Source organism: Mycteria americana, chromosome 13 (assembly GCF_035582795.1).
Source record: "Mycteria americana isolate JAX WOST 10 ecotype Jacksonville Zoo and Gardens chromosome 13, USCA_MyAme_1.0, whole genome shotgun sequence".
NCBI lineage: Eukaryota > Metazoa > Chordata > Aves > Ciconiiformes > Ciconiidae > Mycteria > Mycteria americana.
This window is the reverse complement of record NC_134377.1, coordinates 8,973,048-8,986,848: the sequence shown is the minus strand read 5'-3', so window position 1 is coordinate 8,986,848 and position 13,801 is coordinate 8,973,048. Positions and strand designations below refer to the sequence as shown.

Genomic DNA, 13,801 nt, shown 5'->3' with positions numbered 1-13,801 from the left:
GGGAGATTAAATCTCTGGTTAACTCATTTTGCATTTGATAATCAAATGGTTTGGGCCCGTTTAATGAGCTGCGGGCACGTGGCATGGCAGCGAGTGCCGGGGCCAGGCGGGCATCTCTGTGCCCTGGGCTGTGCCAGTGGGTGCCGGGGACCTGAAGCCGCTCCGTTACCCCATCGCTTCTGCAATTCCTTGTGTTTCCCAGCCGCGGAGTTTGTCTTCAACCTGTCTCGGCATGTAAATTATTTCACGGGTCAGCGGAGCCTGGTCGGAAGGGGTCCCGCCAGTGGCTGGGTTATCCGCTCTCACCCCGTTCCCATGGCAACCCCAGCATTCCGGGGGCAGGATGCTTCATTACCAGCCTTGTAAAACTTGGCCGCTGCTCCCGCACCTTGAAGCCTGCTGGCCTCCCAGAGATGTATTTATATTTGGGTTCTGCTGCATTACTCTACCGATCGCTCTCTTTTTCCTGCCTCCTTTCTTTCTCAGGCAAATTCACAAATTTCAGACAAAATCGTGGCAGCCTTCTCATTAAGGCCAGTTCCAGGTCCCCTTTAGCTGAGTGATGCCAGGGGTATCCGCAAGCGGGGATAATCTGCCGGCGGTGCCGGCAGCTGCCAGCACTGGGCGCAGCCTTTGTCAACACGCATTGCTCGCAGGCGCTTACGCTCCTCGTCTCACCGGCAAGCGGCTGCGCGTGAGCAGCCTATAGATAGTAACTGGCTATCATTGATCGAAAGCGATGGATCTAAAATGAGGAGGGGCGTGGCACAGCTCTGCAGAGCGCCTGCTTTGTTTCAGACGTGTCCTGGCAAAGAGGCCCTTTGCCTTTCCCTACGGTGGGACAGGCAGAAAATGCAGTTTTTCAGCCCTTCAAGCCAATGTAGGTGCTTGGGGCGGGGGATGTAAAGTGTCGCATTGCAAGCTTAGCGTCAGCGGTGACACTGAGCCCACCGGTGACTGCAGCCCCCTCCCCATCTCTGTGCATCAGCTGCACAAGGAAGGGGACAGGCTTGGTGCAGAGAAGCCCTTTCTGCAGCCTGCACGTGCCAGGGCTTCGGCAGCTGAACAGGTGCCATATTGGCATGCCGCGGTGCCCAAGGACATGCTCCCAAGCTCCTGTCCTGGCAGAGCGGGTGCTCAGTGCCATCGAACGCTTTGGGGAGGGACAGGCAGGATCTGGGGCAAGGCAGGACCATCCCCTCCTCCTGCCACACTGCCACCCTGTCCTTGTCCCGCTCAGCAAGCGGCCGGCGCAGGGGTGGCAACGGTGTCACCACGGCGGTCCCAGAGCAGCTCTTGCAGCCCCATGGTGAGGGGCAGGAGTTAAATCAGGAAAACCAGCTGGGCAGCAAAGCTCCTCCTGGGCATTGTCTCCCATGTGCCGGTCCCAGCCACAGACCCGCTGTGTGCCGCTCTGCTGTCAGCACAGAGGGGCATGCCATATTATTATTATTATTATTATTATTGTTGTTGTTGTTGTTGTTGTTGTTGTTGTTGTTGTTGTTGCCCTTTCTGCCGCTCCATATATGCGCTCTGCACAAGCTGCAATCCTGGTAGCAAGCGCAACAGCTGCCTGTGATGAGCCACTGCCATCCCCAATTTGGCACCATGTTCTGGCTAAACCAACCCTACAGACTGTCCGTCAGCCTGCCGGGTGAGGGCTGCATGTTCTGGGGACGCTGTCCTGCTGTGATGGGGAGCGGTGTGGCTCCTCTTTGCCCACACGGTTCCTGCCATCCGCATCAGCCCCCGTTTGCAGGGTGAGGTCCCATCCCCACACATCACTTCTGTCAGTCGCTCTTCAGTGAGCAGCCCCTGGCTAAGCATCATTGGGCTCCTGCAGTTCACAATTGTTTTCCTGGATGAAACGTGCCCCGCAATAATGTTAAGATGCATTCGGGGCACTCTGCGAGCTGGTTTCATAAAATTTTAGTGAATAATCTTTGGCTTTGACAAAAATAAAATAAATCCTACATATTGCTATAATCTGTCAAGAAAAAAGGACATTTGGCGGTATGTGTTGGTTTGGCAGAGCTAAAGGTGGTCACGCCACACATCCTACGCTGTGGATTTAGCCGGGTTGGCTGACTTAAAGTTATTTAAGATAAAGTCTTTGGGCATTGCCCAATGCTCAATGCGGCAGTGGGAGTTTGTTCTGAGACTACCATGCCAATACCGGCTTTTTGCTGCTCAGCTTTGTCCTTGCTGAATGACGTTATGGTCACTGAAAATCACATAGCTTAAACTAACGCCAATGTCTGTTGTTTAGGGTGAGCAGAGACACCAAGGAGCCAGCAACGAGCCGGCCGGCTTCTTCCCTGAGCACTGCCAGGTCCATTGATGCTGCGGATGTGGGGAGGGTGGCGAGTCCCTCGCTCAGCGCTAGAAGACGGGAATATGGAAAACCTCTGGCAGACGAAGAGGAGCTGGAGAGCCCAAAAAAGCCCGTGGATAGGATAGGAGAGACATCCCCGTTGGTGCTGCGGCGGGGGGGTTCCCCCGCCCCAGACAGGAGGTTCCCCAGCCCGCTGTCTCCGACGGTGCCGAGGAGGAGAGGGCTCTCTCCGGCGGCAGGGCCGGTGCCCAGCTCATCGGCCGCGCTCTCTGAGTACGTGGAGGAGCTGCGGCGGCAGCGGGGAGCGGAGCGGGAGCAAGGGCGCCCGGCGCTGGGCGACACCTCTCCCCTCCCCATTTACCGCACCACCGGTGCCGCGGCCCTGCGGCGCTGCAGGGCTTTCCCAGCGGCGGAGGATTCCCCCGGGAAGCTTGACAGGTATCAGCCGGGGGCAGGCGAAGGAGCAGGCGCTGGCCTCGTGCGCTCCTCCAGCCTGCGGAGCATGGCCTCGGAGCCGGCCGAGCCAGCACGCTCTCCGGCACTGAAAAGAGCATCAAAGTTCGGCTCCTACGACTCCCTCCTGCAAACCCTCGATGGCTCCGGCCGCCGGCCAAGCTCTCCGGCTGCGGGGATGGAGGTGCTGGGCATGCTGCGGCCGAGCTCCTGGAGAAGCTGCCTGGAGCCGTCGGTGGAAGATGTGGAGGTGGGAAGGGGCTCTGGGGGGCTCCTGAGCTCGCCGTCCAGCGAGGGGCTGGGCGAGGGGAAGGGGAGTGACCCCTTCAGCTGGAGAATACCCACCCTCAACTACGAGAGGAGAACCAACATCGACTTCGACGACTTCCTCCCGGCCATTCGCAAATCCCGCTCCACCAGCAGCCTGGCCAAGCCTGGGAGGGACAGAAAGGACGGCCACCGGACCCTCACTGTCCGCTTCCAGGATGAGGCTGTAGCGGGCGGCTCGGCGTCCTCCCAGACGAAGGGCACAGCCAAGCGCAGTCCGGCCCCCCGGGAGGACCCCGGGGACCTCTCCGACTCCTCCTCGTCCTCTGGCTCCCTCCTCTCCTCCCGCAGCGCCGACAGCATCAAGCGCCGGCCCCAGAGAGGGGACGGGGAGGGGTGCAGCAGCAAAGCCAGCACCCAGAGCAGCGGGGCAAGCCGCCGGGCAGAGGCAGAAGGGAAGGAAGACGATGTCAACAGCATCATGAGGAAGTACCTGGGAAAAGACTAAGGTCACCGTGCTCAGCGGCTGACCGGCACTCGCTCGGAGCAGCGGTGGCAGGTTTGCGGTGCTGGCCCCGAGCCGCTGTCCCTCCAGCCCATGCGGTGCCTGCACTGATGCCGTGGGATGTGTGGGGACAGGGTGCCCCGGGCCAGCAGGTGTCCCCAAGCTCCCCCCAGCACGCCAGAGCAGCCCAGGGCAGGGGAGGCACTGGCCCGGCTTCAGCCCCGATGCCTGGCTGTGCTCCCGGCTCTGCCAGGGATGCCGCGCAGGGCGTGCGGCACCGGGGATGGCAGCCCCCTTGCCCTCTCCTTGCCCCCTTTGGAGCTGCGGGGGGGTGGGCAATGGGGACACTGCCGGTGCTGGGGACAGCCCAGCTCCTACCATGCCACCCGGCAGACACATCCTCCCGAGCCCCGCTGAGCACTCATCCCGCTGCCCGTGCTTGTTCAGTTAACTTGCAATTCGCTTTGGCTGGATGCTGGAGGTTTTTAAACATACTGTGGTTTCTTTATGCTCCTGCCCCGTTTCCATCACCGCAGCTTTGCTCGGGGCCAGCCGCGGGGTTGAAGAACTTTCTTGTTCTCCTGCAGTTGCTTGACTCAGGAGTTGGTGCTGTAATTAAAACCCAGCGGCTGCCATAGATGCCTGATAACATGCCACGCTGGCCAGAGGACGGCCATGCTGTAAAGAGCTGGAGGAACACCAAACCTCCTCCTTTTTAACCCAGAACGTGCAGCCCAGATGTCTCATCCCATGTAGCACTGCTCAAAAATCAGCCGAATGGCCGAAGGATGCTTTTGGGTCTCGGTGTGACACCCAGCAACAGCGGAGCTCTGAAGCTTTCATAATTCTGTAGATATTTGAAGACAGATCCGTAGGTGCTTTCACGGCTCTTGCCTGTTTGGGACATCTGGGCACATCCCACTGGCATGCAAGGCAGCGCTGCGGTGCGTGTGGCGATGGGAGGCTGTATTCAGATGTCTGCTTAGTTTTTACACAATAAAATATTTGCTTCTTTGACACCAGCCTCTTCTTGTCGTTCCTTCCCCGCAGCGAGAGCAGGTCCAGGGGAGCAGCGTGGTGCAGAGCCCAGCGCTCCCCTTGCCAGCCCCCACGGCTGGGGGCTTCTCACCCGAGACCCTGCCAGCCTCCCCGTCTCTCTGCACTCACAAAAAGCTCTTTTTTTCATCCTCAACCCTCTTTCCTAGAAGAGATCCAAACTTACTCATTTATCAGAGGTTTGTGGCAAAATTATACAGGTACATGAACAAATCTTTCCTTTCCATCAGTGATTTCTAAGTAATTTGCTTGACTGGCACATTTGCACTAATTTGCACAACCTCGTTGGACCCTCCGGGGTGGCCGCAGCGCAGGGGCGGCTTGAAAAGGCAAATTGGGTGGTTTTCAGCATTTTGTTTTGCCTTTTGGATTCTTCGCATTCATTTCTAATTTAAACCAAAGCCTTGCAGCAAGAGGCATTTTCCTTGTCACAGATGACTGCAAAACCTCTGGATGTGGGTTCACATCAGCAGTTTACTCGGCTGCCCGTAGGCTGTCAGCAATTCCCAGCAATTCCTCGCTCCCAGCCAGCTCCGCGCTGCCGGCAGCCTGGCAGGCAGGAGACAGCTCTGCACAAGGTGACATTCCCTGCGCTTCCAGGTCTCTCTTTTGCTAGATGCGACTCATGCAAGAAGACAGCAAATGAAGAAATTACCTCTAATTAGTTTAAAAACAGCCTTTCTAATGATTCTGTTATTTCTGGAAACACAAATCGATGCATTTTGTAGTTCTTCTATATCTCAGCATCACCACCCCGGCACACACCCAGCCGTGCGCCGCAGCCGGGTACGTGTGTTTGGTGGGTGCTCGGATCCTGCCCCTTCCTGGCTGGCAAAGCTGCCGTTCGGTGCCCTGGGCTGCTGGCCCTGCCCGCAGCGGCGCGGTGCTGGTGCCGGTGCCGGGGAGGTAACGTGGCGCTCAAGGACCGGGCTGGGAGACTGGCCCCGGGCTGTGCGTTGCCGCAGGGCTGGGACACCCCGTGCTTTGCTCTTTGCAGCCAGTCTTGCTCCCCGGATGGATTTCATGCTCCTTTGGGCAGGGACTGGCATCTCCTGGGGTTGGATTCAGACCTCAACAGCAAGAAAAACACCCCACGCCAAGCCCCAGCGTGGCCTGGCCACGGGGACCGTGCTTCACCCAAACCTTCCCCACCTTCCCTGACCGGTCGTAGGCGGGTGTCCGTTGCACGTGCAATGAAGATGGTTTATTTCAGATATTTATCCAGACACACACTTCGCTTTGGGAAGCGAGGGGCCGGCTTTCACCGCTGCAGCGCGTTCGCAGGGTCCCTGAAGAGCTGGTTGTTAACGGCGGTTTCTGTGAGTACGTTCAGTTCTCTCGGAGCTCAGTGCAACCCCAGTAAGAAAGCATGCATATGTTTTTTAAAATCTTTTTTTCCCTTGAAGGTGGCAAACTGCAGTGCGCTGTGCCGTCATTGCAGTCCCTGCAATTTCACAAATTAAGTTAAAGACATCTTCTCCCCAGTTCTCTCTGCATAAAGTATGTAACTCAAAGAAAAAAATAGTTTACAAAAATCCTGTACTCCCTTCTGTGCTTTCAGATGAAAAAAGAAAAATCACAGATTGTGTCGTTTGGAAGAGATATCTTCATGGTCTGCCCTTCCAACTTGTCTGGAATTTTTTAATAATATATTCGAACAAACTGTTCAGGGAAAAATCTTACAAAGCGGCACCGGCCGAGCTGGGCAGGAATGGGAACTTTTTCCCAGTGAACTTCTCAGCCTGAGTGATGCTGAGCCTGTCCTCGCCCCCCGCAAACCACCCTCCGCAAGGGCTGCGGAGGGAAGTTGTCTGCTTGGGCAGGAGGTTCTGCCTGTCTCCTGCCTTGGTGTGCGAAGCTGGTGGGAGCAGGATTGGTGCTGGCTGTCCTGGGGGCCATCAGTGAGACCCAGCTTCAGACACAGGACAAGGAGGAAACCCCCAGGATCGCCTGGCCGCTGCTGCAGCTCTAACGAGCTCTCGTGTGCCATTACATCCAGCGCTGATGGCATATTGAATCTGATCCTCGGTGCTGGCACTGCCAGCTATTGCTTCGTAAATGAAACTGGGACCAGCAGCTCCGGAGTCGGGCGATGCTCTCGGAGCCTCCAGAGAAATAAAACAGCTGGAAAAAGGATGCAGTGCAACTGCAAACAAATCACTGCCTGCCTGCTGCCGGGCTGCGAGCCAGAGGCTGCCCGCAGCCCCCCGGCACCACCAGATACTCGTGGATGGGGGAGAAGGCTGGGGACCCCCAGCCGAGGCCGTGGTGGATGTGGGGGTGACAGGGCAGTGGCTGCGGGGGGGGGGGGGGACGTGACACACGGGGGCCAGCGCACAGGGTGGGGGAGAGCAGCCACAGAGCTGCTCACCGCAAGGGATTTCCATATGTGTGTGCCGTTGGTAGGATGCATTGAGTTAACTATCCAAACGAGCTGGGCAAGCCGATATAATCTGATTAAACTTTAGCATGGTGGCAGCACTGATGTGGTGGGAACGCCGGGATCCCGTGGCCCTGGGTAGGCAGCTCCCACGGCACAGGCAGAAGGGGAGGCAGAGTGGTCCGTGGCATGGGAGGGATGGGAAATGTGGGGTACGGGGCTGTAAGACAGCGAGCAGGACACGGATTGAGGGGTGAAGGCAGACGGATGAGCAGGAAGAGCATCGCAGCATGGCTTCCTCCCGCAGCATCGCAGCTCGGTCGCTTCTCTGCTCCTTCCCTGCAGCACGCAGCGCTGGGGGGACGTGCCAGCGCCCATGAGGGTGTGGGGTCTGCAGGTAAGGGGACCCAGGCTCGCCCAGCGCAGAGCCAGCTGGTGGCACCAGCGGGGAGGGACACCAGCGGCGCTTGGAGGGAGGGAGGGACACCCTGAAGGGCAGCCAGCACCTGTGCCAAGAGTCCAGCCCTGCTTAGCATCGCCGCCACCTTCGGCCTCTGAAGTCCGACCTACAGACACCGGCTGGATGAGGTGTCGGTTTGCGGTTCATTTTTAATCTAATCTCAAAGCGCTACATAAATTGCTCATTATTCGGTGGCTGTAGCAAAATGATTCCCTTGACACTGAGCCTTTGATTTGGAATTACTACAACGGTGGGTTTGCTGAACATTAAGCTGTTACTATTTAAACTTGCAAAAGAAAAGCAGATTTGTGTGCAATAAACTGACTTCTTCTTTTTCCTTTTGCTTTGCAGGACACAAAGGAAATTGGTCTGTCACTCGAAATGGCTTTGCACATCCTTTAACAACAAACCGGGGAAAAATGATGCTTGGACTGGAGCTTTTCAGGCTGAGTCCAGAGAATTGTTTGCCCTTGAAGCAGTCGGAGCAGGAGGAGAGCAATGCTCATGGGCAGCGAGAATGAGCCATCCGTCAGCGCCGGCCGGCAATAAATACTGCGTGTGTACAGCGCAGGGTGTAAAAATGCCTGTTCCCTGCCCACTCCCGAATGCACAGGAGACAAGTAACCGATGGCCAGGTCACTCAAGTTTAGGACCGTGGCAGTTTATAGCCTGGAGTAGGAGGACAAGAGTTATTCTCTTTGCCCCTGTATTTTAGCCACATTTACCAGCTTTCAGCACAAGAGCTTTGCTGTTTGCTGCTGTGAGGGATGGCACCCGCAGGAAGGAAAGCGTGGCTTTGGGAAGGATGCTGTGCCTGTGGGATGAGTTTTGCTGCTGAGATGCAAACGTTGCCAGCCCAGCTTGGGGCTGCAGTGTGCTCTGTGCCTTGCAGAGGGCATCCCCCGGGGATGTCCGTGTTGCCCTGGGAGAAGGGAGGGTGCTGCCAGCCCAGAGCCCTGCAGACGGTGGGTGTCCTTTGCCCAAATGCACCTCAGAGCCTGGACCAGGCCAGTGCTGCGGGTAACCCCCTAGCACCCCTGCATCCATGCGCCCACAGCAGCCGGCTGCCTCCGTCCCTCTCCGAGGAAGGCAGACACTGGGAAGGGGAAGTGTCTCCACATCAGACAGAGAAGCACCAAGCAACCGAGATTGCCAAGTTTCTAATTAGCATGATTAAAGCATGCTCTTTTCTTCCAGTGGATGTGCCTTCGGAGAGCCTTCATCAGCGAAATGATCTCTGTAAAGAGCTCCTTCGTTTGCAAGATGCTCACCATTTAGGATTGAGAGTGTCCAAAGCCGTCCTGCCACTGACTGCAGCGTTCGCGGAGCCTGGACCCGGCTGTTCTGTTTGGCAGACGCTTTCTTTGGCACATCACATCTGTAACTGACGGAGAATCGAATGCTGGAGCGGACGAGCCAGGTGGGCTTGTGTGCTGCCCGGCGCATGTCACCGGGCCAGGCAATGCACCGACCCTGCTGCAGGGGGTACCGGGGCTGGCGACCCCCCCCGGGCTCCCCATCATCCCCCCTGAACCGCAATGCCTTTGCAGGAGCTGGGTGTCGGGGGATGCTCTGTGGCCCCCTCCAATGCTCTCAGGGAAGTCAGGGAACTCCATTTATTATACTTCCAAGTTTATTAGCCGGGTACGTAAGCCTCTTTTCAAACAAATAAGCTGTTTTTTCCCTTGGTGCCTGCATCTGGAAACACTCCGCTTTGATTCATAACTCTGCTCAGTGCGGTGGCAAGCACGTGGCGGTGCGCATCCTCACAGCATCCCTCCTGGGGATGGGACCTGGCAGAGCAGCCGGGGCTTCTCCTGCGGGCTGGTGGCTCTGGCAGCCGGGAGGGGAGCGAGGAGCCTCCCCTCTGCCTGCGCAGGCAGGGCCGGGCAGCGTTCGGCTCCCGCCCCGCGTGTGACAGGATTCAATTTCACGCCTATTGGATGCAGGGAGTTAATACCCGATTGCTGCCATGCACAGAGCCTCTCTGCCACTTAAATGTGTCCCTTCCAAAAGGGAGATATAATTGAATTTATTCGTCCTGTGGGTGGTTCAACAGGCGTGGAAGCCTCCTCTTGCTCTCCTCAACGTTTGCCGTTGTGGCTGGTCTCACGTCCCGGCAGCTCTGACAGCAGCCGAGCCCACCTCCACTACAGCGATTTACTGGTGACCTTCAAACAGGCTTGGGCTGGGGAATTCACTCTGCAGAGGTGAGACAAGTCTTTGTCGGCATGGCAGAGCTGGATGGGAAACAAAAATAGCCCAGACTTGCCGAAGCGGTGCGGCCTTGGCCCACCTCCCTCCTCCCTGCGCAGATGGAGAGCCGGGACAGTGCCCCTCTGCTGTGCAGGACCCACTGAGGGAGACCCCCAGCCCCAGGTCCCTGCCAGGATCGGGACCGGCAATGCCCCCCCCTACGCCTGCCCAGAGCATCCTCCCAGCACCCAGCGCCCGGACCGGCGGGGAGGAAGGCTGCCCGCACGCCCGCTTTCCTCGGCGGCAATCCCTGCCGGGACGGTGGCAGGATTTGTGCTCCCTGGCCGGCTCCCCGCTGCTGCCTTTCTCCCCAGCTCAGCGCCGAGTGCCTGCAGATTCAAGGCCATCTGTCAGACTTTGCTTTTTTTTTACCAGGCTGAATTTTACCCCTATTGAAGTCCCGCTAGGTTTCCTACATCAGCGCGAGCCAGCCCGCACCCTCCTGCCGCGCCGGTGACAGTCGTGTGCCGTGCTCTGGCGAGGCTCCTGGCAATCCCGGCGGAGCCAAGAGCACCCTGGCTAATCTGGTGAAAATTTAACTACACCTTGCAGGCACGAGCCATCGCTTCATGCTTGCCGAGGGGGAGCGATTCCCTGAAGTCGGGATAAGGAGCCAGAGGAAGAGCTGGTGTCTTCGGGCTGAGGCTCTGCCGGGCTCGGCTTAGGCTGGCACTCCTCCCCACAGCCCCTCCATCTGCTGCACAGCCTCCGTGGGAGCTCCTGGGTTTAAAGCTGAGATCTGAATAGCAAATTAGCAGAGGCTGTGATAGAACTGCGGAGGACAAATTAAAAGAGCCAAAGGTGCCTTTCAGCAACCCCCTCTCCACGGGCTCTGCCCAGGAGGCTCCAGTGCCTCAGCAGCGGCAGGGCTGTCTCCGCTCTGGACACTCGCATCTCTCTGCGTGGCTCCTGGTCTCTGTCTCAACTTGTCCAGAAAGTGTATTATATGCACTATATATATTTTATATACATATGTATTATAGAGGACTTCGATATGTCATCCAATAATTGATGTATTAGGAAAAACCACTATCATTATCCTCCTTCTCTTTTCCACTTCTCACTAAAGGGACTTTTGCTTGAACTGTTATAATTGTTATAATTAATTTTTGTTTTCTTTTTTTTGAGTGTAGTCCCATGCAGGACTTTCCCACCTGTATCCAGAGAGATAATTTTTACCATACGCCCACTGATGTCCACCCTTGCTTATTAAGCAAGATTGCTGCAAAATGAACCCGATACAATTACATTTTGCTGGACAGCTAGCGATCATTTCTAATAATTTCTGTTGTGCTAAATGATTTTATATCGTGTGAGGACTGAGAGCAGGAGACGGTCCCTCCTCCGCTCGCCCGGGTGATGGAGAGGGAACAGGGACACCACCGGCACCGCGGGCGGGAGGAGGCGAGGGATGCCGAGCACCTTGCTGGGGGAAGGCACCTCTTGCTGCCGGCCAGAACCCAAACCGGGGCCCTGGGACGGAGCCAGCAGAGGGGTGCGGGCAGGAGGGGCCGGTGGCGGGGCAGGAAGGCAGCACGGTGCCTGGGGTCCCACCGGGGCTGCCCTGTGGGGCTGAGGGATGCTAACCTCAACACACTGGCCGTGGGTCTTGGGGAAAAACGTCGTTTCTCCACAGCTCGCAGTCAAGCTGCTCATCTGGGTTGGAAGTGATGAATTTCTTTGAATTGAAGTCCTGAAAGAACAGCGAGAGCTTAATTACAGTAAAAGGTCCTTGTGCTCATGCAGCACATTGCAAACCAGCTGGGGAGAAAAGTTTCTACGATAGGAACCTTTCCAGAGGAACGTGCTGGCATTAGGGGACCTGGGATAGAGGGAGGTTTTTAAAGGGAAAAAAACCCCAACAGCAGAAGAAAGTCACTAGTCTGAGGTTCATTTGCATTCCTATTGCAGAGCTGCAGCATTGGCAATACAAATTCAACCCACCCAGACATCACTTACAGGAATAACTGCAAAATCCAAAACTGGAGCAAACTGTTGATGATGAAAATGCTTTTCAAAATGAATATTAATATTCTCATCTGCTGGTTGGAGGGGCCAAGGCACAACGACTGTGCCTTGGGAAACGGGCCCCTCGGAGATGGCTATAATCGTGGGATCGTGAGAGGAGACAATCACATTTCTGCCATTTTTTGCTGACGTTAAAAATAGCTTGAAGTCTTGTTTTTCTTAAGACAAAGGTCACGGAGTTTGGTATCTGTCCATTTTAATTACTTTCCAACAGCATAGCCTTTGTCAGCTACCATCCTGCTTTGCCAAAGTTTCCCAGCAAAAATGGGATTTCATTGGGAACTTGCATGCACAGCGCTGTACAAAAAAAAGCAGGGTGCAGGACAGACTGACAGCCCCTCCGGCCACCCAGGGCTCCTGCCGCCGAGAAGAGGTGGCGGCGAGGGGGAGCAGGGTTTGCTCCCGTGGCTGCTGGGGCAGGTTGGGGTGCCCCGGGCAGGGGCTGGGGCTCGCAGCCGCCCACCGGCACCGGGAACGCGGCGGCTCATCCGAGCACGGGGACCTGGGGAGCGCGGGCAAGGATCCAGGGAAACAGGGCTCCATGCTGAAAACGTGAACATGTGCTTTATGGAAAGTGCCAAGAAAGCAACATTTGGAGGTTAAGAAATGGCAGAAAACAGACAGATTTTTTAATGTGAAATTCAGTGAAATGATGATTGTGAGTTTCACAGAGCGCAAGCTGTGCAGCTTTGATAATTAATTAATATTTGCAGAGGGCTTTGGGATCCTCATATGAAAGGTGTCAAGTATTACTACCGTGATAGATGGCCGGTGACAAAGCCGGGGGATGAAGGTGCGTGGCAAGGGGAGCTGCGGGCTGTGCCCGTGAGCCTCCCTCCCATCCCCATGGGCTCCCCGGTTTGCAGGGCGGCTGGCAGAGCTGGTGGTCCAGACCAGGTGTGTGAAGGGGTGCACTCAGTAAAAACCTTGAGGGCTTCACTCTGAGGTTCCTGCCCGCTGATGGAGCAGCTGGGCGGCAAGCCGGCGGCCGCTTTCCCTGAGCACGGCGAGCCGGCAGCCATCAGCCCTGCCAGTGGCAATGCCCGGCTCCCCATACCACAGGGGAGGCGTGGGGGGGGCTGCCAGCTCTGCACCCTTCAAGCATCTTTGCATTGACGTCGCCGATTGTGGTTTTGAGCCCAAAACACCCCGCAAATTAAATTATTTATTCATATGAAATGTGCTTACAATTGCAAAAGGGATCCGCTTAATTGAAAATGCAGCCAGCATTTTAATAAAACTATAAAAGGGTGAAACGTGCATAAACGGAAGAAAAGTGTTTAATCTCAGAGCAATCGCTTGATGTTAGTGAGAGCATTTAGCTTCCAATACAGCTAAGCAAATAATACTGAGATCCCATGAGCAAAGAGATATTTTTATCTTTTTGCACAAGCCCTAGGTTTAAATTTGACATTATAATTGTGAATTATGTTAGTTCATTACCATAGCTACAGAAGGCTTTGACCAGCTAGTGGATCGCATTACTAATGGCTGTCACAGGTTGGCTGTGCGTGTGTCGGCGTGACAGTAATCCCTCGCATGCACGCGGGGCTGCCATGCCCTGCGTGACACCGCCGAACCAGCATCAGCTGCACGAGACACCATGGGCACATTACGGATGCAGGGTCAACACGGAAAATAGCCCCTGCATGTATTGAAGCCACTCAGATCATAGGAGATGGCAGCTACGTGACGAACCCGGCTAACGAAGGGGGCTGCCCGTCACTCGCCACCATCCCCTGGTCCTGCGAGCACCCTGCAGCTCCTGGCGCAATCTTGGGACGGACCCTGCAACCACCACCAGGTTGGAGGGTGAGAAAGGCTTCTGAGCACCTTTGATTTTACATTTTGCGCCAGCCCGGCATGCTCTCCTCTCATAAGAGTTGTTTTTAGGAAGGAGCTGGGGAGCCCGGGCACCTGCACGCGTTTCCCAGCTGGAAGGTGCTGCCGTGGCTGCCCCGAGGCAACGTGGAAAGGGGCAAGGACCTGCTGGTTCGGGCACTGAGGATGCTGCAGCGAGGCCGTGCCCAGCCCTGCATGGCCTCGGGGGAATGCAGGACC

The 13,801-nt window shown here is 56.4% G+C and overlaps 1 protein-coding gene across 1 annotated transcript in view; it reads left to right on the top strand.

Moving 5' to 3' along the window:
* The window catches only part of MYO18B (myosin XVIIIB), a 77,074-nt gene extending 73,270 nt beyond the window's left edge, over nucleotides 1–3,804 (top strand). Inside the window, exon 42 of the mRNA XM_075515852.1 lies at nucleotides 2,270–3,804. Within this exon, the coding sequence (XP_075371967.1) occupies nucleotides 2,270–3,563 (1,294 nt within the window). The 3' untranslated portion in view covers nucleotides 3,564–3,804. The remainder of the gene's footprint in view (nucleotides 1–2,269) is intronic.
* The last annotated feature ends 9,997 nt before the right edge of the window (nucleotides 3,805–13,801 follow it).